Source organism: Tinamus guttatus, unplaced genomic scaffold, assembly GCF_059628265.1.
Source record: "Tinamus guttatus ecotype Peru unplaced genomic scaffold, ASM5962826v1 Tinamus_guttatus_pri_ptg000683l, whole genome shotgun sequence".
NCBI lineage: Eukaryota > Metazoa > Chordata > Aves > Tinamiformes > Tinamidae > Tinamus > Tinamus guttatus.
In genome coordinates this window covers 82,646-105,979 of record NW_028289217.1, presented here as the reverse complement: position 1 = coordinate 105,979, position 23,334 = coordinate 82,646, and the positions used below count along the sequence as shown (strand labels likewise).

General features: G+C 60.5%; 3 protein-coding genes across 3 annotated transcripts; 2 read left to right on the top strand and 1 right to left on the bottom strand.

Moving 5' to 3' along the window:
• The first annotated feature begins 4,857 nt into the window (after nucleotides 1-4,857).
• Nucleotides 4,858-5,199, top strand: NANOS3 (nanos C2HC-type zinc finger 3). Its single transcript, XM_088536619.1, has one exon. It carries the CDS (start codon nucleotides 4,858-4,860, stop codon nucleotides 5,197-5,199), a length of 342 nt encoding a protein of 113 aa, XP_088392745.1.
• Nucleotides 5,200-7,026: 1,827 nt separating this feature from the next.
• Nucleotides 7,027-10,939, bottom strand: BRME1 (break repair meiotic recombinase recruitment factor 1). The gene is made up of 7 exons (XM_010226027.2): nucleotides 10,785-10,939; nucleotides 10,553-10,628; nucleotides 10,228-10,326; nucleotides 8,684-10,030; nucleotides 8,235-8,365; nucleotides 8,041-8,133; nucleotides 7,027-7,227 (listed from the first exon to the last, which is right to left on the bottom strand). The coding sequence occupies exons 1-7, from the start codon at nucleotides 10,937-10,939 to the stop codon at nucleotides 7,086-7,088; spliced, it is 2,043 nt and encodes a 680-aa protein (XP_010224329.2). The 3' UTR covers nucleotides 7,027-7,085.
• A 3,060-nt stretch (nucleotides 10,940-13,999) lies between these two features.
• CC2D1A (coiled-coil and C2 domain containing 1A) lies at nucleotides 14,000-22,735 on the top strand (the record flags this gene model as incomplete). Its single annotated transcript, XM_088536618.1, has 28 exons — nucleotides 14,000-14,174; nucleotides 14,390-14,502; nucleotides 14,670-14,735; nucleotides 15,040-15,177; nucleotides 15,551-15,797; nucleotides 15,895-16,019; nucleotides 16,093-16,165; nucleotides 16,327-16,425; nucleotides 16,501-16,631; nucleotides 16,735-16,807; nucleotides 16,939-17,069; nucleotides 17,169-17,292; nucleotides 17,667-17,839; nucleotides 18,808-18,930; nucleotides 19,013-19,071; nucleotides 19,538-19,654; nucleotides 19,728-19,801; nucleotides 20,172-20,230; nucleotides 20,314-20,365; nucleotides 20,473-20,572; nucleotides 20,694-20,784; nucleotides 20,915-21,046; nucleotides 21,162-21,217; nucleotides 22,047-22,113; nucleotides 22,195-22,321; nucleotides 22,391-22,467; nucleotides 22,550-22,597; nucleotides 22,675-22,735. Coding segments are annotated over 28 exons (2,871 nt in total), but the record flags the coding sequence as incomplete, so codon positions are not given.
• Between the last annotated feature and the right edge of the window lie 599 nt (nucleotides 22,736-23,334).

Below are 23,334 nucleotides of genomic sequence, written 5' to 3'. Positions count from 1 at the left end.
GGGTCCTCCCATACATGCATGGGCACCGTGTGCATGCATGGGTGACACCACGCACCCACAGCCCCCGCTGTGCACCCAAGGGTTCCCCATGGGCCTCCCAGGCCCCCATGGGTCCTCCTGCGTGTGCACGGGTGCCCTGTGCACCCATGGGCCCCCACGTGTCCCCCTACATCCGCTGTTCCCTATGGGTGTCCCCGAGCCGCCCCCGGGGTCCCCGAGGGGGCAGCGAGCTGAGCCCGGCGCCGCTCGTGTCACCGGTGGCGGCTCCAGGGTGCGGCCGGCCGGGCGGGCGCCCCAGGGTGCCGGGGGGGCCCCGCGGCGCCGGGCGGTGACTCAGGGCGCAGCCACGGCGTGAGTCACCGCACGGGGGGGGACACGGCTCCCACGCGCCCAAGGGGGGGGACAGGACGTGGCCTTGGGGGGGGTCCCAGGCCGGGGGGACACGGTGACGCACAGGCCGCGGTGGCCCGCGGTGACAGTGGCCCGCGGTTCTGCATGGCCAGCGGCTTGGCGCAGGCGGTGGCCCGCAGCCGTGCGGGGACAGTGGCCATCGCGCGGCAGGGCTGGTGGCCCTGCGGTTTCTCGGGGTTGGTGGCCGCAGGTTCCCCCGTTGGTGGCCCAAGGTGACAACCCGGCCACCAACCCATGGCCTTGCGGAGCCAACATCCCGCCGCCGGTGGCATCGCGCACCCGGTGGCATCGCGCACCCGGTGGCCGTCACCTCGGGGCGGCCGGTGGCCCTTTGGGGACAAGCACGGCCTGGTGACACCGCAGCGTTCCCGGTATTCCCGGTGCAGGGAACCCCTCGGAGCGGGCGGGCGCAGAGGCGCCCGTGACTCATCGGCGCTGGCGGCCGCCCCGCCTGGGTGGCGCCGCCGCCGAGGCCTGGCACGCTCGGTGCACCCGGGGCGGGGGGGGGGCATGGAAACACTGCCCCCCATCACAGCCAGGGCCCCTCTGGGCGCTTCCCGATGGGATTTGGGGATTTGGGAATGGGCTCAGCCGAAGCCCGGAGCAAACGCGTGGGGTGCCATGGACCGGGCTATAGGGTGCCGGGCCGTGCTGTGCCATGCGGTGCCACATGTGGCCATGCGGTGCCATACGGTGCCAGGACACACCGTGGTGCCACACTGTGCTGCACGGTGCCACCAGGTGCCATTTAGTGCCATTTAGTGCCACGCCACGCGGCGCCGCGCCATGCCGGGCTATACGGCGCCGCACAGGGCCGTACGGCGCCGCGTCCGGCGATGCTGTTCTCCGTGGGGCACTGCCGTGCCGCGACGCGACGCGACATGTCGTGACATGTCGTGACAAGCCGGGTGACGCCCGTCCGGAACAGCAGCGCCCTGGAGCCCCCCCCGGACGCCTGGGCCCACCTGGCCTGGGGCGGGAGGGGCTGGAGCCTCGAGGGGGAGTTTCGGGGGGGGCAGATTTGCCCTGGGGGGGCAGATTTGCCCTGGGGGGGGTTGGGGGGGGTAGGAGGCTGCTCGGGGGGGGGGTCATGGGGGTGGAACCGGGGGGGGCGGCGCCGCAGGGGTTAAAGAGGAAGCAAAACGGCTACAAAGTATCAGCGGCGCCAGCCAATGAGCGGCGAGCGGGCGGCGCGCGCGGCCAATCAGCGGCGCCCCCTCCCCTGCTATGACCCGCCCCCCTCCGCCCCCCCGCTGTTTTCCCAAATTTGTTTTTTTTTTCTCCTCCCGTTTTTGTTTGTTTCTCCCCGTTTTAGGGCGCCCCCTCCCCATTTCCTCGCGGTTTTGGGGTGGTGACATTGAGTGACCCACCCCCCTTTTCCCCATTGCTGGGACAGGACCCCCCCTCCCCAAGGGCATTTTGGGGGGAGAAGAGCCCGAAAGGGGTCAGAATCCACCCCCTCTTCTCCCGCATCCCAAAAGGAGCCGGGAAAATTCCTGAGGGATGTCCCAGGGGGCAGAAGGAGATGATGGAACCAGGAGGAATTCCTGGGGGGCCAGCTCGGTGCCCCAGGGACGTGGATGCACAGCTGGGATGTAGGGATTACAGCCGGGATATAGGGATGTACAGCCAGGATGGAGGCCCCCAGGGGCTCTGATTCCCGGTGCTGGAATTCCCATGGGATCACTCAGTGGCTGGATCAGGCACATCCAGATCAGCTCTGATTCCTGGTGCCAGCGTTCCCAGAGCTCAGTTATTCCAGCAACATGGAAGCACCTCTGGATGCCCCTTCTTAGGCCGCTCCGTTATTCCAGCAGCTCTGCTTGCTCCAGGGATGACTCTGCTCCCCGGTATTAAAACCCTGGAGCGATGAGAGACAGGAGGAGCCACCATTCCCGGGAAATTTGGGAAAAGTTTGCTGCTTTTGGAGCCCACATTTGCCTTCCCGTATGGAAAAGGAAGACTCGTGTCACTTTTAAAGGATAAATCTGCCTTTTGTCCCAAAAAAATGTAAGGAAAAAGGCCGGATAAACCCTGGTGGATGCAAAGGGACTTGTGGCCGCGAGGATCCGACCAGGAGAGCTGCCGGGATGGGAGAAGGAAGCGGCTGGAGGGTGAGAGCACGTTCCCATCCATCGAAACGGCTGAATTCCTACATTCCCGGAGCAGGGAAGCGCCTTCCCAGCCGCTCCATTTTGGGGGGATTTCCAGGCACTTGGGAATTCATCCCTAACCCGGGATTTATTTTCAGCGGAGGTGCCGCTGGAGCGAGCGGCCTTGGAGCGGGAATGGGGTCCGGAGCGCCGCCGCCGCCCTGCAATTACGGCCGCTCCGAGCTCTATTTATAGCTCGGAGGTTTTCCCGAAGGAAGCTGCCCGCCCAAATTTGCTATAAAAAGGAAAAAAATGTTTTGTTTTTTTTTTTAAAAAGGCCTTTTTGGGAGGTTCCTCGTAGCGCTTTCTAAGAGCCAGAGGTCGCTCCGTGGTGTCTCCGAGTGTTTCCGACTGATGAGCTCAGCAGCCGGCACGGAAGCGCGGGGGATCCGGGAAGGGCGGCGTTTTGGGGTTGGGAAACCCCCCCAAAACAGGTTTTATTTTTTCTTTGGAAAAAAAAAAAAAGAAACACTGCATCCCAACAGCTGCAAAGGATCAGCCTGATCCCTCCTGCTGCTGTGGATTAAAGGCTGCTCCGGGCGGGATTCCCTCCCACCAGGATGTCGTTCCAGCTTCCAAGCCGCCGTTCTTCGCCTTTCTGGGACTTTTCCCTCTTTTCCCCCTTTTTCCCGGGGGCCCCGCGGAGGTTTATGGCTCCGCTCCGGAGGCCGTTACGTCACCGCGAGCCAATGGGGCTCCGCTCGGAGCTCGCGCCCACCGGCACGAGGAGCAGCCGGATCTCGGCCGGGAGAACAGGGAAGCAGCCGCTTGGCATCCGTTTCCACATGGGGGGCGGAGGGGGGGACACTTGTCCCAAAAAAAAGGGAGGAAAAAAAATTACAGGTTGATTTTAGGGGAAAGTGGCGCATTTGGAAAGTCACCTGGGGATTTTGGGGCCACGTGCGCTTGGCACCTGGAAAAAATGGGAAGACAGCATGGATGTTTGGAATCTTGGGCCCCATACACATCCAATTGATAATTAATAAAGGAAGTTTAGTCCCCCCTTCCAATTTTTGCTCCATTTTGGAGCATCCCATGGAGCTGCTGCCTGAGGGGTTCTGCTTTTGATTGGCTCCCTTTTTTTTCTGTGATAATCCTGACTTTTCCCTCTGTTTTTCCCACTTTTCTGCTGGGTGCCTTCACAACCATGTCCATTGCAGGGAGGATCTGTGCAGCTCCAGGATGGATCCCCCCAGCACCTGCAGGCCACTTTTCCACCCCGGAAGGTGGCAATTCCATTGGGATACAGTGCTAGTCTGTTGTGCTGCCTCCAGCCCCGTAAGCACAAGCGAATTCCAGCATGAGCAAAGGGATTTTCTCATTCCAGGTTTTCTTGGCTGCTCCAGAGCATCTCAGGGAGAAGCTTTGCAGCATTTCGGACCGGAGCAAGCAATGGGAATGCGTCGGAGCTGTCGGTGAGTTTTGTGGCTGCTCCGAAACCATCGGCCGTTGGGTGGATCCCGAAGGCCCACGGAGCAGCCCGGCCTGCGCTCCGGATCACTTCTCCAAAGGCTTTTCCAGGTGGTCGCTTCCCAAAACATCCTGGCTCCTCTGGGAGCACCTGTGTCGACTCTGTGGATGGAATGGGAAGTTCCTGATGTCTTGGTTCTGTGGTGAGGGAATGAGCGGAGTTTCTCTTATGGAAATGGGATTGAGGCTTGGGATATTCCAGTGCGGATAGTCAGGCAGCTCCAAATGGGAGCCACTGATCCCAAACTGGATGTCGCTCTGTAGAAGAGCTGGGATGGATCCTGGCAACGTGGTGGAAGGTGGAGCGGCTCCCACAAGGAAAACACAACCTTTTCCGTAAAAAGTTGGGTTAATTCTCTTTTCCCTTTTTTGATGGGAATTCTCAGTCACAATCCGCATGCAGTTGATCCGGCCGTTCCTCTTTTCCAGGACGCCCCCAGCAGCCCTAGGAGGGGGGGAAGCTGTGAATGAATTAAAATAAATGAAGGAAAAGAGTCAGAAATGGGTCAAAACGGGGCTGGCGCGGGAAAAAGACCAAAAAAAAAAGTGGGAAACGGTCAAAAGAGGGAAGAAGAGGCGGAGGGGGGGAAAAAGGGGCAGGAAGGAGACGGGATTGGGGGGAAGCGGGTGGCGCCCGCCCGGCGCCGCCCCGACCCATTGGCTGCGGCGCCCGGGGGAGGGCGCGGGGCGGCGGCGACAGCGGCCGCGACCCCCCGACGGCGGCGGCGACAACGGCCGCGACCCCCCGACGGCGACAACGGCCGCGACCTCCCGGCGGCGGCGACAAGGGCCGCGACCCCCCGACGGCGACGAGCAGCCGCGGATGGAGCCGTTCGCCCCGTTCGACATGTGGCACGACTACCTGGGGCTGGCGGCGCTGCTGGCGGCGCTGCGGCGGGCCCCGCCGGCGACAGCGGCGACAGTCGCGACCAAGACGGCGCTGTGCGTGTTCTGCCGCCACAACGGCGAGGCCCGGCACGTGTACACCGGCCACAACCTGCACGGCCCCGGCGGCCGCGTGGAGTGCCCCGTGCTGCGGCGCTACGTGTGCCCGCAGTGCGGGGCCACGCGCGACGACGCCCACACGCGCCGCTTCTGCCCGCTCACGCGCAGCGGCTACGTGTCCGTGTACCACGGCGCGCGCGGCCGCCGCCGCCGCCGCTGACACCCGGCGCCGGCCGTTCCTTAGCCCGATTTGCAAGTTTTTTTAGGGTTTTTTTTCCCTGAAAAGTTTCCTTTTTTTTTTTTTTCTCTCCCCTTCCCCCCTCTTTTTCCCCCTTTTTTTCTCCTTTTTAATCCCATTTTCCCCTTTTGTTTTTCCCCTTTTCTTTTTTCCTTTTCCCCTTTTTTCCTTTTTTCTTTTTCCCTTTCCTTTTTCCTTTTTTTATCTTTTTCCTTCTTTCTTTCTTTCTTTTTTCCCTTTTTCTTTTTTTGCTTTTCCTTTTTCCTTTTTTCTTTTTCCTTTTTTCCCCTTTCCCCCTTTTTGCCTTTTTTTGCAAGGCATTTTTTTTCATTTTTTTGCAACGACATTTTTTACTCCAACCCCTCCTTTTTCATCTTCCCTGCAATGAGCTTTTTTTTATTGCATCCCCCCCTTTTTCACCTTACCCAAAATGATTTTTATTCCTCCTTTTATTCCCCCTTCTTTATTATATTGCCCTTTTTACCGTATTCCTCCCTTCATCTTTTTTTTATTTTATCCCTCTTTCTTTAGTCTTTCCTTTTTTACTACTCCCTTTTTCACCCCCCTCCTTCTTTATTCCCACCTTTTTATTTTATCCCCCTCTTCCCTATTTTATCCCCTTTTTTAATTTTACCCAAAAGGGCATTTTTCACCCTACCCCACCCCGACCTCCGAAGCAGCGTTTTCATTTCCTTTTGCCCTCCTCCCAGGATCATCAATGGATTTTTCTTTTTAAATCCCCCCCGACTATTTGCAACGGGGATTTTTTAAAACTATTCCCACCCCGACTGTCCAAAACTGTTTTCTCCCTAGCTCAGTTTTTCACATGGATTTTTCCTTTTTAACCTTTCCTTCAGTGTTTGCAATGGGGATTTTTAATCCCACCGCTATTGCACTGCGGGGGTTTCTGTTCCCCTCCCGCCATCGGCGATTTTACTTTTTCTTTCCTTTTTCTGCCCCTCGCCCGGGGCGGTCCCGTGAAGTGACCGGGCGGTGGCAGCGCTGAGCGACGCGGCGACCTCAAGTGACACCGGCCGGCGCCGCCGCCGCTTCCCTGCCCGGAGCCTCATCCCGCTTCCCGGCCACCGCTCCAGGGAATCCCGGCGCCGCCTGCTCGTGGATGGAGGCAGGAGAAGACGCAGGGAGCGGATGTCACCACCGGCATCCCTGGGGACACGCGCACGGGCTCGTCCTCATCGTCACCGTCACGCGTGCGCTCCGGCCACGACGCGGCTCCGCGAGGCCGTCCGGGCCTTCTCCCATGGGAAAAGCTGCTCCGGAAAGACAGATCCAAGAGCCCGGAGAGGGGGGGGCTTGTTTCACGTTTGCTTCAGAAATTAGTTCAGAAATGTTGGTTTTGGGGGTTGAAAAGTGTTTGGTTTTGCCACTAAGGACCACCTCGCTCACCGAGCCGGGCAGATCCGATGCCTCCGGATCCGCCAAATGATCCTGGCAGAGCCAAGGATTCGAGAACAGGCTGGTGCTGGCCAATTTGGGCCGTTTCAGGGTGGTTCTGGCCATTTTGGGCTGTTTTTGGGGTGCCTAAATAGCTCTTAAAGCTATTGAACCGCAGGCGAGCGGTTGTCTTTTCCGTTGGGAAAAGCGCGCGTCTCCGAGACGTTTGTTTTAATGGAAAACTGTGTTCTACGTTAGACACACGAGGTTCTTTATTTGCCAGTTTTGTGGTTATCCCGTTGTTACTTCGTTTGCCCGTTTTGGGGGTTATCCTGTTATTTGCCCGTTTTGGGGGTTATCTGTTACTTTATTTGCCCGTTTTGGGGGTTATCCGTTACTTTATTTGCCCGTTTTGGGGTGATTCCGTTGGCACGCCGGTTTGCCGTCGCGTTAATAAACGGTTGTCGCGAATCCTACGTGTCCTTCCATTTCCTCCCGGGACTGGGGGTGACGGGGGCCCCCCTGGGTGCCGGAAACTTCCCCGATCTTCTGCTTTTCCGGTATTTCAGCCTCTTCAGGGATTCCAGATCCCGGTGCGCGCTCATTATCAGGCGGCTACAAGCACAAAAACGTTGCATTTTTGCATTAATACTGGCACAAAGCACAAATATATATTTATTTAAAAGGTTTTGCCACACTGGGCTGGGGGCTTGGGGGCTCCTAGGGCATTTTCCTTCCCTTGGCAGCTAAAATAAAAGCCAGGGAAGTCAGGATTGGGAAGAAGGAACTTTTCTTCAAAATGTTTACAAAGAAATTGCATTAAGTAGGTGCAAACAGGTAAAACCGGGCAAATAAAGAGCTGCTTGGGGGGAAATAAAGAGCTGCTTTAGTGCTTGGCACAGACCAGGCCGAGGAGGAGACCTGACATTAACGCCCCGTTTCAAAGAGTTTTTGTTTTTTAAATTTGGTGGCTTCTTTAAACCCCCCATTTCGGCCAAATTGCTAAGCAGAGAGCTGGAAATCCTCCCCCCTTGTCTTTTGAGGGTAAAATAACCCTAAAAGGTGGGTGTTTTCTGCTGGGTTTTGCAAAAAAAAAAACAGCTGCATTTCAGCAAAAGCTCCTTAAAAACAGGTTAAATAAGAGCAACAAGGGGAGGAATTTGTGGCTTCCTTCTGGTGGCTAAAGGGTGTTAAAGCTGCGATTTATTTTCCTCTCTTCGTCTCCTCCCTGGAGAATATAAGAAGTTTTTGCTTCGGGTGGGAATGTGCTGCCCACGCAAGGCCCAGCAACAAGGTAAGAGGTGAAAAATGCCCCTATTTGCCGTTATTTAGGGTTAAAAGGAGGGCTAAAATGATAGAAAATCATGATTTTGAAAGGCTGGGGTTTAAGGGTGCTTCCCCTGCTCCCCACGGGGTCCGGGCTCCTACTTGAGCTTGGAGAGCTCCGCGATGAGGCCGCACACGACGTCCGTGGCGTCTTCCTGCTGGGAAGCGGCGGGAAGCGCCTCCGATGCCTCCAGACTAAGGGGAAAAAGAGGAAGAATTCCAACATTCCCAACCCGGCCGCTTTTCCTTCAAATAATGGGTTTCCCAGCCCGTGTCCGGGTGGGAAATCTGCCCACCTGGGTTGCTGCTGGCCCGGGCCGCTGATGCCGGTGACCGGCTCGGGCTTTTCCAGGGTTTTTTGTCCTTCCTCGGAGCCCAGCTCGCTGTGGACCGTGGAAGAGTCGCTTTTAGCATCAGTGGAAACTGGCTGCAAATGGAAAAGCGTTTGGAATGAATAGGAATCAACAGGAAAATGGGAATGCGCGTTGCGTGCCAGCCAAGAAGAACGTGTTCTTCCAGGGAGGAGCCGCTCCGCACCCAACTCGCTCCCATTAAAAGCACATCCAGGCACGGCGCCGGGGGGCATTTCCAGGGAAACTGGTGGTGCCAAAGGCTTGGATGCGGGCGGGTTGGGAATCCCAATGCGGATCGTTCTGGAATAAGGGGCTGGAGGGGTGCAGGAGGCCCCAGCATGGAATGGTTTTAAGTTGGGCAGCCCGAAATGGCCGCTCCGAGGGGGAATTACCTGCGGCGAAGGGATGTGGGCCGACGGCTCCGATGCCCCCGGCGAGCGGGATTCCTCCTCGGGCTCCGTGGCTTCTCCGTTGGGCAAATCCCGCTGTGCTGCAGGAAGGAGATTCCTGCCGTCGGGAGCAGGTTTCTCGGCACAACCGGCTGCTGCTTCTCTTGGAGAGGTGCTTCCCATGGGAATGGGCTCCACGGCTTCTCCGGCGAGCGCTGCCTCTTCGGAATTTGCTCCGCAATTCCGGAGGCCGCGTGGGCATGGAGTAACCTTCCCTCCGGCCTCCAGGATCTGCATCTTTCCCTGTGGGACCTCCAGATCCGGCAGCTCCTCTCCAAGACCGGGCTCGGCGTTTTCCTTCCCTTCCTCTGGAAGTTCTTGCTTCCTTTTCCGTGCGGAAGCTCCATGGATGGAGACGGGTGAATCGGGCACCGAGCTGCTCCCCGGAGAGGCTTTTCCTTCTTTTTCTGCCTCGTCTCCATCCGTCTCTCCCTTGGGAGCAGGTGGCTGCAGGGATGCGCCGTGGCCCTGGCTCACGCTCCCACCTTCCCAGCAAACTGGACTGGCTGGACCGGGAGCTTCCCCGTTTTCCTGTATGGAAAGAGCTTCCACACTCAGCCCCGGGGTCCCAGCCAGGCCGCAGGCACCTGGATCCGCTCCGGAGGCGCTGCCGGCGCCGCTCCGCTCTTCCCCCGCCTCCGGAGCCAGGCAATCCTCGGCTGAGGCGGCGTTTTCCAATGATCCCGCTCGGTTTTCCACCGCTCCATCTTTAGCTCCCGTTTCGGCCTCGCTCGGCTGTTTCCCGCTGGCATCTCCGGCGCTTCCCTCCTCAATCCGGCCGTGCGGAGCGGCGGCGGCTCCGTTCTGCTCCGTGTCCGCACCGGACGCGCGCGGCGGCTCCTTGTCACCATCTTCGCCTGTCTCATTCCCATTTATTTCCACTGCGCAGAGATGCTCCGAAATCTCCATGGAGAGGCTCCTGTCCTGGCAACTCTTATCCGGAATATCCGGAAACACCGAAGGGGCTTCGGTCAATGAGGTTTTCTCACCGGTTTCGCCTTGGGAGCGGAATTCCAGCTCCTCTCCTCGCTGTTCCAGCTGAGCTGACTCCCCCTCAGGATTGCAGCTGCTCTTCTCCATTCGGGAGCAATTCTGTGGGTTATCCGGCTCCGGAGCGCTCCGGAGTTGCCCCTGGTGTTCTGGAATTGCCCCATCCTCTTCTGTTTGGCCTTCAATTAAATTTGGCTGCTCGGGTGCCTCTGCCTGAGGCCTCTCGTCCCGTGTCGTTGCCTCTGGTGACTTCCATTCGGGGCTGGAATCCGTGTTTTGGGAATTACAGCCTGTTCCTTCCTGGAATGACAAGAAGCCCGCATTACGAGGGCATTGGAAAACAGCTAATTCCGGTTTTGTGTGTATTTTTTAATATGTATTTTTATAAAATTCAATGTTGTATAAATACCTAAGCAAAGTAGCAGCTTTAAATTGTATAATTTATTAAAAAAAAGGCTGTGTGGAAGAAGATGGCCCCCTTGGATGCACCCTGTTACCTGCTCCCTTTGCCGCCTCGGCAGGCGGTTTCGCTTGCGCCTCTCTGCCGGATTCTCCTTCGGCTTCGTGAAGACCGGCACGAACTTCCCTGCCGAGTTCTGCAGCAAGAGCACGAAGGGCTGTGAAAATCACTCCACCCCCACCCGGCTTTGGGGCCAAACCTGCTTTTTTTTGGGTGCGATTTCTCCCCGCGCGCTCGTTCCAGAAGCCCTGGCCCGGGGTGGAAATCCAAGGGCAGCATCCAAGCAGCCCAAGGGAATTCGTCCCCAGAGGGAAAACAGGGACTGAAAGGAAAAATTGACACTTGTAGTGGGGTGGATTTACCTGGGATAAAGCAACTGTGGTGAGTTGCTTGGCCTGGCTTCGCTCCGGAGCCGTCGTCTTTCCTCCGTTGTGTGAACTGGGAAGGAGAATGGAGTTATGTGCGGTCTCAGCTTGCATGGACATGTCATTTCGGGCCACGCTGTCACCGCCACGCTTGGGGACACGTCCCTGTTTCACAGGACACTGGTGCTGTGGGTTTTATCACCCCACGTTGTGCTGATTTCCTAGTTACCTGCCTGGCGAGTCCGCTTCCTGGCTTTCCCGCTCCTCTTCTTCCTGGTGCTCCGGTGCGCCAGCATTTGGCTTTGGCTTCCCTTGGGAATCGGGGCTTTGAGCCTGTCCCGAGCCGTCTGTCACCTCAGGATCCTCATGGAAACTTCTTTTCATTTTGGGAACGCGGCGCTCACCGTCTTCTCCTATTAAGGGAAAAAAAACATTGAGAAACAGTGCCAGGAGTGGAAGAAGAAGGCAACGTTGTAGAGCTGTCTGGTCTGCAATGTGATAAAACCCAACAAAACCCCCCCTGTAAAGCACCAAATATTGCCCTTCTTGGCAACAGGCTGCCCACGCCTGTCTGGCATTAATTCCTCTTCCTAAATCCTAAGAAAACCCATGAATTGAGGAAGCTGTTGAAATCCGTTCGGGACACGAGGCTGGTCATGAGCTCCTGGTCAAGTCTGGCTCCTGATCAGGTGGCTTTGGTAAAGAAAACCCATGGTAGATGGGGGAGATTTTATCTTTGTTGGCAATAATCACCCCCAAATTGCCCATTCTGCTGTGGCTGCTCTGAGGGTGTTTTGGGGGGAGGAAAAGAAATTAAAACCAAAATGGGAAATCCTGGCTTTTGTTTGCCGGGAGCTTTGTTGCAAGTGTTACAAGCTAATTACAGTGGTCAAACTCCAGCGCTCCTTTCTAGGATAAAACAGTGTTTTATTAATCCAAACCGGTGCTAAACAGGGTGTAACGTGTCACCCCCACTCCTCCGCCTCCCCAAGTACCACAAATTGCTTGTCACTGTAATTTGGCAAAATTTGGGTGGATTAGTGGAGCGCTGCTCCGGGGAGGAAGCTGTGCCTCCAGCGGTTGTGTAGGCAGCCCTAAAAATCACCATTCAAGAGCAAAAGCAGCGATTTCTGGTCTTTTATTTTGCACCGAGCTGTCTGCTCGCACACTGTTGCTGTACCTAAACGGGGTTTGCAAAGTTGGCGTGATATTTGGGGAATGCTTGGCCACGTTTGGGTAAAAGCTGGCGTACAAAGGTGCTTTGGTACCAACTACCAGTAAAATCGTGGGAAAACAGAGCGTTTTGGGGGGAATTCTGGGTGTGGAAAAGGTAACACTTCAGAGGTGACTTTAGGTGGCAGTTGCTCGTGCTGAGAACTGTTTGCTTGTACCTAGTAACTAAGCTTAATACCACGTTTAACAAGTGAGACTGGGAATAACTCAGCGAGGCTCCAGGGTGGCTGCACAGCCGCTGTGCAAGGGGGTGTTGGTGTCCCTTGATCTCCAGTTGTCACCAGGACTTGTTTATGTGTCACTTTGTTACCTCTGTCCTTGGCCGCTCTTCCTTTTATGTATCTCGTTGCTCTCCTGAGGTGGGAAAACCATAATAAAGCACTCAACTATTGATCTTATAGTATCTTTAAGTGCCTTCAGTTTTCTGCCCCCCGCTTTGGGATGGGAAACACGGGTGACACAACCCGCTTGTGTCCCCCGACGCGCTGCCCTTCATCACCTCCTTCCCATGAGTGACAACGCACAGGAGGGATTTTAGGGCCAGTCACAGCACTCCTGGCCTCCAGATTCGAGGAAAAATGGTGGGAAAAAAGGGGATATTCGGGATATTCCTGCCTTAAAGAGCGCGCCCCCCCCCCCCCCCCTTTTTTTTACCTCAGGGCGCCGCCACCAACGATTTTTCCCGCCTTTTCCCCCAAGCCCCGCCCACCTCCCCGCGCGCATGCGCACCCCTCCTTTTGCAGCGCGCAGGGGGTTCTGGGAGCTGTAGTCTCCGCCTGTGCGTGGGGGCGGCCATGTTGCACCGCCGCCTCGCTTGGCGGCACCGGGAACGTCGCAAAGCGCAACGGGGAGGGGAAGAAGGAGGGGAAGGAGTTTGCGACAGCGGCGCCGCAAAGCGCGGCGTGTTGTTGACAGCCGCCGGGCTGCGAGGGCGGCGGGGCCTGGGCCCGGTGAGGCCGCCGGTACCGGGGCTCCATGGGCCCGGGCGGGGGGAGAGCGGGGCTTGGGGAGGGGTCGTGAGGGCGGTGGGGCCTTGGGGGGGGGATCCTGTGGGGAAGGGGGTGTGAGGGGGGCAGAGAGGGGCTGTAGGGGGATTAAAGAGGGATTTGGGGGTTACGAGGGGCGCCTGGAGCAGCAGGGGGGCTTGGAGGAGGCCTTGGGGGGCTTATGGGGGGAATGGGGGTCTTTATGGGGGGAGTTGGGGGTCTTTATGAGGGGCTGGGGGTCTTTATGGGGGGCTGGGGGTCTTTGTGGGAGAGTTGGGGGTCTTTATGGGGAGGTTGGGGGTCTTTATGGGGGGGTTGGGGGTCTTTATGGGGCGGTTGGGGGTCTTTGTGGGGAGCTGGGGGTCTTTATGGGGGATTTGGGGTCTTTATGGGGGGTTGGGGGTCTTTGTGGGGGGGTTAGGGTCTTTATGGGGGAGTTGGGGGTCTTTATAGGGGGGCTGGGGGTCTCTATGGGGGTTTGGGGTGCTCGTAGCGGGCTTGGGGGGCTATAGGTGGCCTTGGGGGGCTGTAGGGAAGCTTTGGGGGGGGGGTGATAAAGGGGTTGGGGGGGGGGCTATGGGCTCCGGGTGCTCCCAGGGGAGCCCCCACTGTCCCGGGGGGGGCGGCCGGTGAGGAAAGTGCCCCAAAATCAGAGGGGGGGGCTGGAAAGGGGGTACCGGGACACCGGTGACCCCCCCGTCCCCCCGCGCCCTCCAGCTCCGGGTGCATCCGCAAAGGAGCCATGAGCCAAGCCAGGAGGCCGCCGGCGGGACGGAGCGCCGGCAGGCAGGTACGGCCGGAGCTCCCGGGCCGCTTCCCGACTCCGGGCGGAGAGATCCCGGGCGGAGAGATCCCGGGGCGGAAGGATCCTTTAAGCAACCCAGGGGAAACGCGAGGCTTCCCGGCCTTCCGCGCGGCACGCGGAAGCTCGCACGCGTTACGCAAGATCGGATTCCGGCGGCTCCGGAGGGACTTCAACCGGGAAGCGCTTCCATTAAGCAGGTGGCGGCCGCGGCTTCCTCGTGCCGCACGGATCGCGGCGACGCTGCGGATCCGTTGGGAGGTTTCCCTGTTTCCTCGTTGTCCGGCTGCTCTGTTTGCTTTTCCAAGCTGGATCGGCCGCTTTGAGCTGGCGGAAGGCGGGGTGCGACAGGCTGATCCCGGGCTCCGGTCCAATCCCAGAGGATCCAGGCTGCTCCCAGGGCCAGCTGGGTGTCCCAAGCTTTGCCGGGATCCCTCGGGGCAGCTGCTTTTCCTCCCACAGCTCCCGTTGCTCATGGATTTCTCTCCGGAGGGGATGATGGCGAATGATGCCGGGGACGATGCGGCCGAGCTGGAAGCAGAGCTCATGGCTCTCGTGGGAGGCCAGCCGGATCCCAAAGGAAAATCCAAGGGGAAAAGTAAGTGGCGCGGCCTCGGGGGAGGACGTATCCGCACGGGAATGCCCCTCTGCCATGTATTTCTCCACCTGGTTCATCTTGTGCCACCTGGAAAACCACCCCGGGCTGTTATTTCCTGCCCTGTGACTTTGTGGATCCCTGCGTGGTTTTCCACGGCTTTCCGGCCGCGGGATTGCGGGATACAAACGCGCTCCGTGGCGCTTCCCTGTCCACAGCACCCTTGCCCATGGAAGCCATCGAGAGGATGGCTGCTCTCTGCATGAAGGACCTGGATGAGGAGGAGGAGGGAGACGACGAGGAAGACCTGGAGGATGAGGACGATCTCATGGTGCGAAGGGCTCCGGGTGACGTGGGAGATTTGGGAAGCACATCCATGCGCCTGGCTGCTCCTTAGCTCTCATATTCCCTGGCTGAGCCTCCGTCGGCTTCGGGATCAAGGGGATCTGAGGAGGTTTTTGTCCCTGGTTGATCATTAATGGAATTCTTGGCTTGTAGGCAGAGCTCCAGGAAGTACTTGGCGAAGGGGAAGGAGATGCCGATGTCCCGGCGCCGGCTGCAAAGGTAGGAGATTCCTCTTTCCCCTTTGCTTCCTCCGCTGTTCCCGGCATCCAAGCCCTTTTCCATATGTGTCATCGTCTGCTGGAGCAAATATGAATCCGTCGTACAAAACCTGGATGGAAAACAGGGATTTGGTGCCCAGGAGCTCCGAAAAAAAGCGATGGGCCAAAGAGCTGCGTCCCACGCGGGATGGGAGCGGATCCGCTCCGCAGGGAAGCCCGAATCCGCTGGGGATGCTCAGAAACTTCCCGCCCGGACTCGATGACCTCCCAGGTCTTTTCCAGCCGGGATTCCCTCATTCCCGCAGGTGGACGAGGCGCCTCCGGGATGCGGCGGCGTCGCGGCCACGCTGGCGGAGCGCGCGGCCATGTACAGGACGGCCATCGGGAACGCCCGGGAGGCTGGAGACGCTTCCAAAGTGCGGCGCTACGAGCGGGGCCTCAAGGTGAGGGCCATTCCCGCTCATCCCGTTAAACGAAACCCCTTTTGCTCTTAAATCGGCGCCGGGATTTTGCTCTTGGCTCCCTTCTCCCCGTGGTGGCAACTGCTTGGACTCCGGCTGCTTCCAGAAGCTGAATTTACTCTTCTTGGAAAATTGGGTTCTGATTTTGGATGGGGGGCAAAATCCCGGGAACGAGCGGGTGCCGTAACCGGCTCCGAGGCACGGAGCTGCCTGGCACGGCCCGGATCGCCGTAACACAACCTCCTATTCCAGGTCGCTTTGTGGTTCCTTAAACCCTGCGAAGAGTCCGAGGAGGTTTTGGGGGTTTTGGGGAGGTTTTAGAGTCTTTTTTTGTTTTCCTCGGGATTTTTGGCAGACGCTGGAGAACATGCTGAGCTCCGCCAGGAAAGGGAAGCACGTCGACGAGCAGGACATCCCGCCGCCGGTGGCTTTAGGGAAGAGCTCCGAGCGCTCCGGGTCGCCGCCGGCCGCGCCGCTTCCCAAGCCGCAGCCGCTTCCCAAGCCGCAGCCGCCTCCCGTTCTCCCGAAACCTCTGCTCCCGCCTGTGCCCGGTGCTTCTCCGGAGGAAAAAGCAGCTTCTCCCTCCGCGGCTCCTCATTCAGGTGAAGTCTCGGCTTGTTCCGCCGCGCCGACGGTCCCCGTATCCCGCTGCGGATGGGGAAATCCGCTCCCAGCCCCACAATTCCCGTTTTTCCGCAGCTCCCGGCGGGGCCGGCGGCGCGGCGTTCCTGCAGGGCCGGCAGCGGGAATACAAGCTGGCAGCGCTGCACGCCAAGCAGCAGGGAGACATGGAGATGGCCGCGAAATATTTCCGCCTCGCCAAGGTGCCTCCCGGAATCCCTGCGGCCTGGAGGTTTTATGGAAAACTGTTCTGATGTTCTCCGGGGCTTTTTCCAGAGCTTCGACCCGCTTCTGGAAGCGGCGGGAAAGGGCCAGCCGGTGGATCCCAGCAGCATTCCCCCTTCTCCTGGTAAGGAGGGAAGCGGCAGCTCGTGGGTGACGCTCCGAGGAAGGGCAGGCATTCCCGAGCCCGGGAAGCGCCGGCAAAGCGCAGCGCACGGTATCCTGCCTGCTTCCCGCTGGATTCCTGGCTGCTGCTTTGCAGACCGATCCCTTCCTCCCTTTTCCCAGACCAGCTTCCGAAGGAGCTGCTGTCTCCCGGCCGGCAGCATCCCGCTGCTCCGACGCCCGCGGCCACTCCGGAAGCCCAACCGGCCTCTCCGGCGGCAGGTAGGAACCCGACTCCCCGAAACTCCGCGGAGCAGCCGGGAAGAGCCGTAACGGGAGTGTTTTTCCCGGGAGCAGACATTCCCGCTCCGCCTCGGGATGCGCTGGAAGCTCTGCAGCAGCGGATGGAGAGGTACCAAGCGGCGGCCGCGCAGGCCAGAGGCAAAGGGGACGACCGCAAAGCCCGGATGCACGAGCGGATCGTGAAGGTGAGGACGGAACGCGCTCCGGGAGCCCATCCCGGCGCCGTCCCGCTCGGCAGACACACGCGGCACGAGAGCGGCCGGCCTCAGCCTTGCCCTTCTCCGGCAGCAATACCAGGAAGCCATCCGGGCTCACAAAGCAGGGAAGCCGGTGGACTTCTCGGAGCTGCCTGTTCCCCCAGGTATTTTTCCCGGGAATGGCAGCAGGCATCTTTGGGACCCCTTCTCTAAAAAACCTCCGGATGGCGGAGCGGATTTGGTCCCAAATCCAGCCCTGGCTAAGGCCCCAGCCGCTTCCATCCCGCTCCCACAGGCTTCCAGCCCATCCAGGGTGTGGAGACGCCGGCGGGAGATCGGAGCCTCGCGGGTGTCTTGGAGAGCGCCATGAAACTGGCCAGCCAGGAGCTCCGCGATCCCGAGGAGGAGCCCGAGGAGACGAAGCAGGTGGGTTTTCCAAGCTGGGCATTCCCGGGTGCGGATCGCCCTCCTCTTCCTCTTGGCAGCCGCCTCCGACGCTTTTTCCGCCTGTTTTTCCAGCCGCAGCCCCTTCCCCGTCCGGCTCCGCCGAGAACGGCCGCCCCATCCCAGCCCAAGCAGCCCTCACGAGCGTCTTCCACGGGCGCCCCTCCGGCAAATCCCAAAGCAGCTCCCAAAGGCACCACGAAAGGTACCCGGCTCCAGCCCCTGCTCCGTCTCGGAGAGGCCGGAGCCGCCGGGATGCTCCAAGGGCGCCCGGGGTGTAGGCGAAGGTGCGAAAACGCAACCAGGGGCCCTTCGCGGAAGGAGGGATTGGGCAGGAAAAATGGAAGAGGGGAGACTTTGGGGAGGAAATTCCTAATGGGAAGGGGAAGGCGAGCACTGGGATGCTTTGCCTAGGGAAGATGGAGAGCGGGACGTGTCCGAGAGCGGGACGTGTCCAAGAGCAGGATGCGGTTGGAAGCACGAGCTTCGGCAGCAGATGGAGAGGGACCCTCGGGGTTCCCCAGCCGCCTCTCCCGAGCGTTCCCCGGGATGCTCCAGGTTTTTCCCTGCCTCTTGCAGCCCAGCAGCAGCTGGCATTCCTGGAGGGCAGGAGGAAGCAGCTGCTGCAGGCGGCGCTGAGGGCCAAGCAGAAGAACGACATGGAGGGCGCCAAGCTCTTCCTGCGCCAGGCCAAGGGCCTGGAGCCCATGATGGAGGCGTCGCGGAGCGGCCTTCCCGTGGATATATCCAAGGTGAGGTGACAACCGGGCGGTGAAAAACATGGAATTCAACAAGGCCAAGTGCAAGGCCCTGCACCTGGGGAGGAATAACCCTAGACACCAGGACAGGCTGGGATTGACCTTCTGGAGAGCAGCTCTGTGGAGAAAGACCTGGGCGTCGTGGTGGGTGACAAGGTGACCATGAGGCAGCAGTTGCCCTCGTGGCCAAGAAGGCCAATGGGATCCTGGGGTGCGTTAAGAAGAGCGTCTCCAGCAGGTCAAGGGGATCCTGCCACTCTACTCAGCCCTGGTGAGGCCACATCTGGAGAATTGTGTCCAGTTCTGGGCTTCCCAGGACAAGAGGGATGTGGAGCTGCTGCAGAGAGGCCAGCGCAGGGCTACAAGGATGATCAGGGGCCTGGAACATCTGCCCTATGAGGAGAGGCTGAGGGAGCTGGGCCTGTTCAGCTGGAGAAGAGAAGGCTGAGAGGGGACCTGAGCAGGGTCTATAGGTACCTCAAGGGAGGCCGTGAGGAGGATGGGGCCGCCTCTTCTCACTGGTGGAGAGCGATAGGACAAGAGGAAACGGCCCCAAACGGAAGCACCAAAAGTTCCACAGGAACTTAAGGAAAAATTCCTGACATTGAGGGTGCCGGAGCCCTGGAACAGGCTGCCCAGAGAGGTTGTGGAGTCTCCTTCTCTGGAGACCTTCAACCCCTCTTGGACGCAGCCCTGTCCCCGTGCTCTGGGTGACCCTGCGTGTGCAGGGGGTTGGACTGGGCGATCCCTAGAGGTCCCTTCCCACCTTGGGCATTCTATGATTCTATGAGGCTCTTCCCGCCCTCCCCGCGCACCGGGATTCGCTCCATGCCCTTCCCGGGGCCCAGCCGGCGCTCCCGGCGCCGCGCTCCCGCGTGGCGCTGGATCCGTGATTTCCTCGCGGGGCGCCGGGTTTGGGGGCATCCGGAGGGAGTTTTCCCACACGATCCCGGCCCTTCCAGGTGCCCGAGGCTCCGGTGAACAAGGAGGACTTCGTGCTGGTGCCGCGCCGGGGCGTCAGCATCTCCCCGGAGGCCGCCAGCCAGTACCTGGAGCTCATGAAGCTGCTCCGGCAGCAGCACGAGGTGGGAAGCGCCGGGCGACCGGGAGCCGGAGAACCGGAGAGCCGGCACCGCGTGACCCTTTCCGCCTTTTCCCTCATCCCAGATGTGCGTGACGTATTCCAAGCAATTCACTCACCTGGGGAACATCGCGGAGACGACCAAGTGAGTGCGCCGGCGCTTCGCCTTCGTCCCAGCGCATCCTGCGCCGCTTCTTCTCCCGCTTTCCCCTTCGGAAAGCCGCGTGCTTCTACATTCCGAACGGTTTCCTGGGGGAAACCATTACTCCAAGCAGTTCGCTCACCTGGGGATCCCGTAGGAAGCTGCTCCTCGGTCCCAGTGCGGAGCAGAGGGATGAACACGGTTTTCCCGGCCCCTGGCCAAATTCCCCTGGGGGTTATTCCGCTCCAGCTGCCTCCGATTCCCCTGGGAATTGGGTTGGGAAGAGGGTTTCCCTCTGTGGCCGGGAAGGGGGTGCTCAGGCCCAGGTTGCTGCTCTTCCTAGTTAGGATTCTTTTGAGTTCGCTTTTTGGGGGTGAGATAGCAAAAATGGGGCAACTTTGGGGAAAAAAAGCTGCTGGAAGAGCCGAGCCGGAGGCGGCTCCGGACACGGCTCCACTTTTCCGCGCAGGTTCGAGCGGATGGCCGAGGACTGCAAGCAGAACATAGAGATCCTGAAGCAGGCCCACGCGCGGGGCTTCCCGCTGCCCCGCTACCACTACGAGCAGAGGACCTTCACCATCGTCAAGTAGGTCCCGGGAATTCCCTTCCCCGGGAATTCCCCTTCCTGGGAATTCCCCTCACCGGGAATTCCTCCGCAGGATCTTCCCCGAGCTCAACAGCAACGACATGGTCCTGGCTATAGTGAAGGGCATCAACCTGCCGGCCCCGCCAGGTGAGCAGGGAGCAGCCCTTGATCCCCAAAAAGGAGGCAGAATGAGGTGGCCCCCCTCGCCGCGCCGGCTCCCTGGGGAAAATCCCGTTTTTTTAATTATCTCCCATTAAAACAGCCCATGGAGGCCGGGCCCGGCGTCGGCACTCGTTATCGGGCGCTGCTTTTTCCCGGTTTTCTTTGTGGGAAGCCCACGGGGAGGATGCAGGGAACTGCCGGGCTGGCGTTCCGCTGTGCCGAACGCTTCCGTAAGGAGATCCCGGCTGTTGGCAGCGGCTCGGGGCCGGAGCGGGCTCCGGAGGGAGGTGGGAGCTGCGATTTCCACCTTTTTGGGGGCGGCTCGCGAGGTGGTTCTGCCTTTTCTGCCTTCAAGGTGTAGCTCCCAACGACCTGGACGCCTTCGTGCGCTTCGAGTTCCCCTATCCCAACGCGGTAAGTCCGTGTCCCTCCGCACTGCGCTCCGGAGCTGGGCCGGGAACACTCGGCATCGATACCCTCCTCCTCCTCCTCCGCAGGAGGAAGCCCAAAAGGACAAGACCAACGTGATCAAAAACACAGACTGTCCCGGTAAATCCCTTGTCCCGGGAATCGCAGCGCGGAAGGGTTTCATCGCGAGGGCTGAGCTGCCTCGGGTTGTCCCGGGAATTCCCGGCTCAGCTCCGGCTCTCCGGCAGAATTCAACGAGCAGTTCAAGCTCTACATCAACCGAGGACACCGGGGCCTCAAGCGCGTGCTCCAGACCAAGGGCATCAAGTTCGAAGTGGCTCATAAAGGGTAAGAGCGAGGGAGCCCTCCCGGGAATTCTGTCGGGAAGCCAGGCAGGAAAAAGGAGCGGAGAGGAGGGCCGGGCAGCGCTCGGACTTCGCTTCATCCCGCTTTTCCCCCCTGCTTCCAGGGGCTTGTTCAAGACGGATCGAGTGGTCGGCACGGCCCAGCTGAAGCTGGAGGCCCTGGAGGCAGCCTGCGAGGTGCGGGAGATCGTGGAGGTGAGGCCGGGAGGCCGGGCTGAGGCCGGGCTTAACTCAGTGCATGCAACGCGCCGCGTGTGGCACTGGCACCTTCCGGCTCCGTTTCCCGCCTGGATTTTTTCCACCCGTTTTCCCTGCTCTTCCCCAGCTGCTGGATGGCCGCCGGCCCACGGGGGGGAGGCTGGAAGTGATCGTCCGGATCCGGGAGCCCCTGAGCTCCCAGCAGCTGGAGACGAGGACGGAGCGGTGGCTCGTCATCAACCCCAGCACCCTGCCCCCGGTAAGGTCCCTCCGGGGACAGGGACACCGTAGGTGCCCATTTGTGTGGCCTCGGGCCACCTCGTCCCTTCAAAACGAGTCTCGGCCCCCTCATTCCTTCCCGCTGTCCCTCGCAGGTGGCTGTCCCCAAACCCAAACCGGCCGTCGCTCCCATCAAGGACGCGGGCAACAGGTACGTGCCGCCCGCTCGAGGGTTTCTTCCCGTTCCGCGCTCCTCGGATAAGCCCTTTCCGGGATCCCCGTTATCCCTGTGGCACAAGGGGGCAGCTGAGGCAGGAGGAAGCGATCCCTGTTAGAGCTGGTGGTGACGGGGACACTTTGTCACAGCCAGGATGTGACATCTCGCCCGGGGCTGCTCTTTACGGCCTCTTGTCTCTGCGATTCCCTTCCAGAACGTCCGTGTGCTCCGTGCTGTAGCGAGGCCGGCTCTGCCCGGCCGCTCTCCTCCTCTTCCTCCTCTCCGGCCCCGGAGCTCCTTCACGGAGCAGATTTCCTCCCCGCGGGTGCTGGGAGAGCTTTGGGCACCCCAGGGTGCTGCGGGCACCCTGTGGCCAAGGCGCAATGCCTGGTTTTGCCCAACCCGGGGCCGGCAGCAAGGATTCCTTGCGGGAAGGATGCCGGAAGCTCCGGCTCAGGCATCAAAGGCTCCCTAGTTAGATGCGATGTCCCGGTGGGGACAGGGACGCGGGGCATCGTCCCGGCTCGGCCGCTCGATTCCCTTCCCCGGATCCTGGCATCCGGGGGTCTCCGCTCCCGTGCCGGGCGGCACCGGCTGCCTCCCCTCCGGCACGGGAGGAGGAGGAGGACGGGTAGGCGCAGGCGAGGAGCGAGGCCGGAGGCGGGATACGAGCCGGAGCCGGCAGCGAGCGGCGGGATGGGCTCCGTGCGTTCCGGAAGGACGCAGCCCCGCGGTACGTGGCGTGTCCGGCGGCGGGGCCCGATCCGGAGCGGCCTCCCCGCTTTTCCCGGGAATTAACCTGCCGCGCTTCCTGCCTCCGCAGCAAACCCTTCCGCACGCTGCCCAGCCTCAACCTGCTGGCCTTTGACCGGGAAAAGCTGGAGAAGAAGGTGAGCGATTCCCTGCGGATCGCGCGGCCGGGCAGCGCTTCCCGGCTCCGTGCGCTCACGGCTCGCCGCTTTCCCGGCCAGATCCTTGTGTACAAGCAGGCGCGCCGGCAGCTTCCCAACGAGCTCCTGGAGCAGCACCAGGACCTGGTCCAGCGGAGCCAGTGGCTCCGGGCGCAGCTCCAGCACGGCCCGCCGGCCTTCCGCAAAGGTGAGCCGGCGCCGGTGGGATCGGGAGCCGTCCGGAGCCGCCGCTGAGCCCCGCTTCCCGCTTTTCCAGAGTACCTGGCGCAGCTGGAGCGCTACCTGCAGCTCTACACGGAGAGCGCGCGGCGCCTGGGCACCGAGGGCAACCGGGTAAGGCGGCACCTTCGGAGCGGCGGGTCCCAAGGATGCGCTCCGGCTGCATCCCCACCAATCCCTTGCTTTCCCTGGGCAGGATGCAGCCAAGGAAGCTCTTTATAAGAGGAATTTGGTGGAGAGCGAGGTAAGAGCTGCCCTGGGACGGAGCTCGGCTTCTCCGGAGCCAAGTGCCGTCACTGCCGTTCCCGTTGTCCCTTCCAGCTGCAGAAATTCCGCCGATGAGCCGCGCTGGCTCCAGCCCCCTTCCCGTCCGGAGCCGAGCCGGCCCCGCTGTGACAATCACCCGGCGGGAGCCTCCGTCCCAGCGTCACCCCTCCACGATCCGGCGGGATCAGCGCTGCTATTCCCTCCCTCCCCGACCTGATCCCGCCGCCGGAGCCGGTCCCGCGCGCTTTGCACGTGTCCCCGCGCGCCGGGGCCCAATCCGGATCCCGCTCGTCCCCATCCCGGGAGCTGGACCCTGGACCAAAGTGCCGGCTCCGCTCTAAGTGCCTGGCTCCGGGCTGGGCTCCGGCCCTGGAGCCGCCGCGGCAGCCGGCGCTGCTTCCCCTCCCCGGGTTCTCCAGAGCTTTCAGAGACAAATTATAAAGTTTCTATGAAGAATTTGGGCTTTTTGGGGGCACATTTGACTTCTCCCTGTGCACGGGGCGCTCCTAAATGTCTGGGCTGTCCCCAAGGGTGTGGGGACAGCGGTGACAGGGTCACCCTGGGCCTTGCTATGGTTCTCCAGGCCCTTCATTGCCACCTGTTTTCCTGGTTGTCCCCATAACCGTGGGAGCTCCAGGCTGGAAGTCCCCCTGCCTTGGTGGCATCACCAGATCTGTGGCATGTCCCTGGCCTGGTGCCACCACTCTGGGCATG

Excerpts from the sequence above, each read along its gene's own strand:
- NANOS3 (XM_088536619.1), top strand. The coding sequence starts at position 4,858 with ATGGAGCCGTTCGCCCCGTTCGACATGTGGCACGACTACCTGGGGCTG.
- BRME1 (XM_010226027.2), bottom strand. The coding sequence starts at position 10,939 with ATGAAAAGAAGTTTCCATGAGGATCCTGAGGTGACAGACGGCTCGGGA. Across the intron at positions 10,031-10,227 it reads CGAGGCGGCAAAGGGAGCAG|GAAGGAACAGGCTGTAATTC; the intron begins GTAACAGGGTGC and ends TTGTCATTCCAG. Across the intron at positions 8,134-8,234 it reads CCGGGCCAGCAGCAACCCAG|TCTGGAGGCATCGGAGGCGC; the intron begins GTGGGCAGATTT and ends TTTTCCCCTTAG.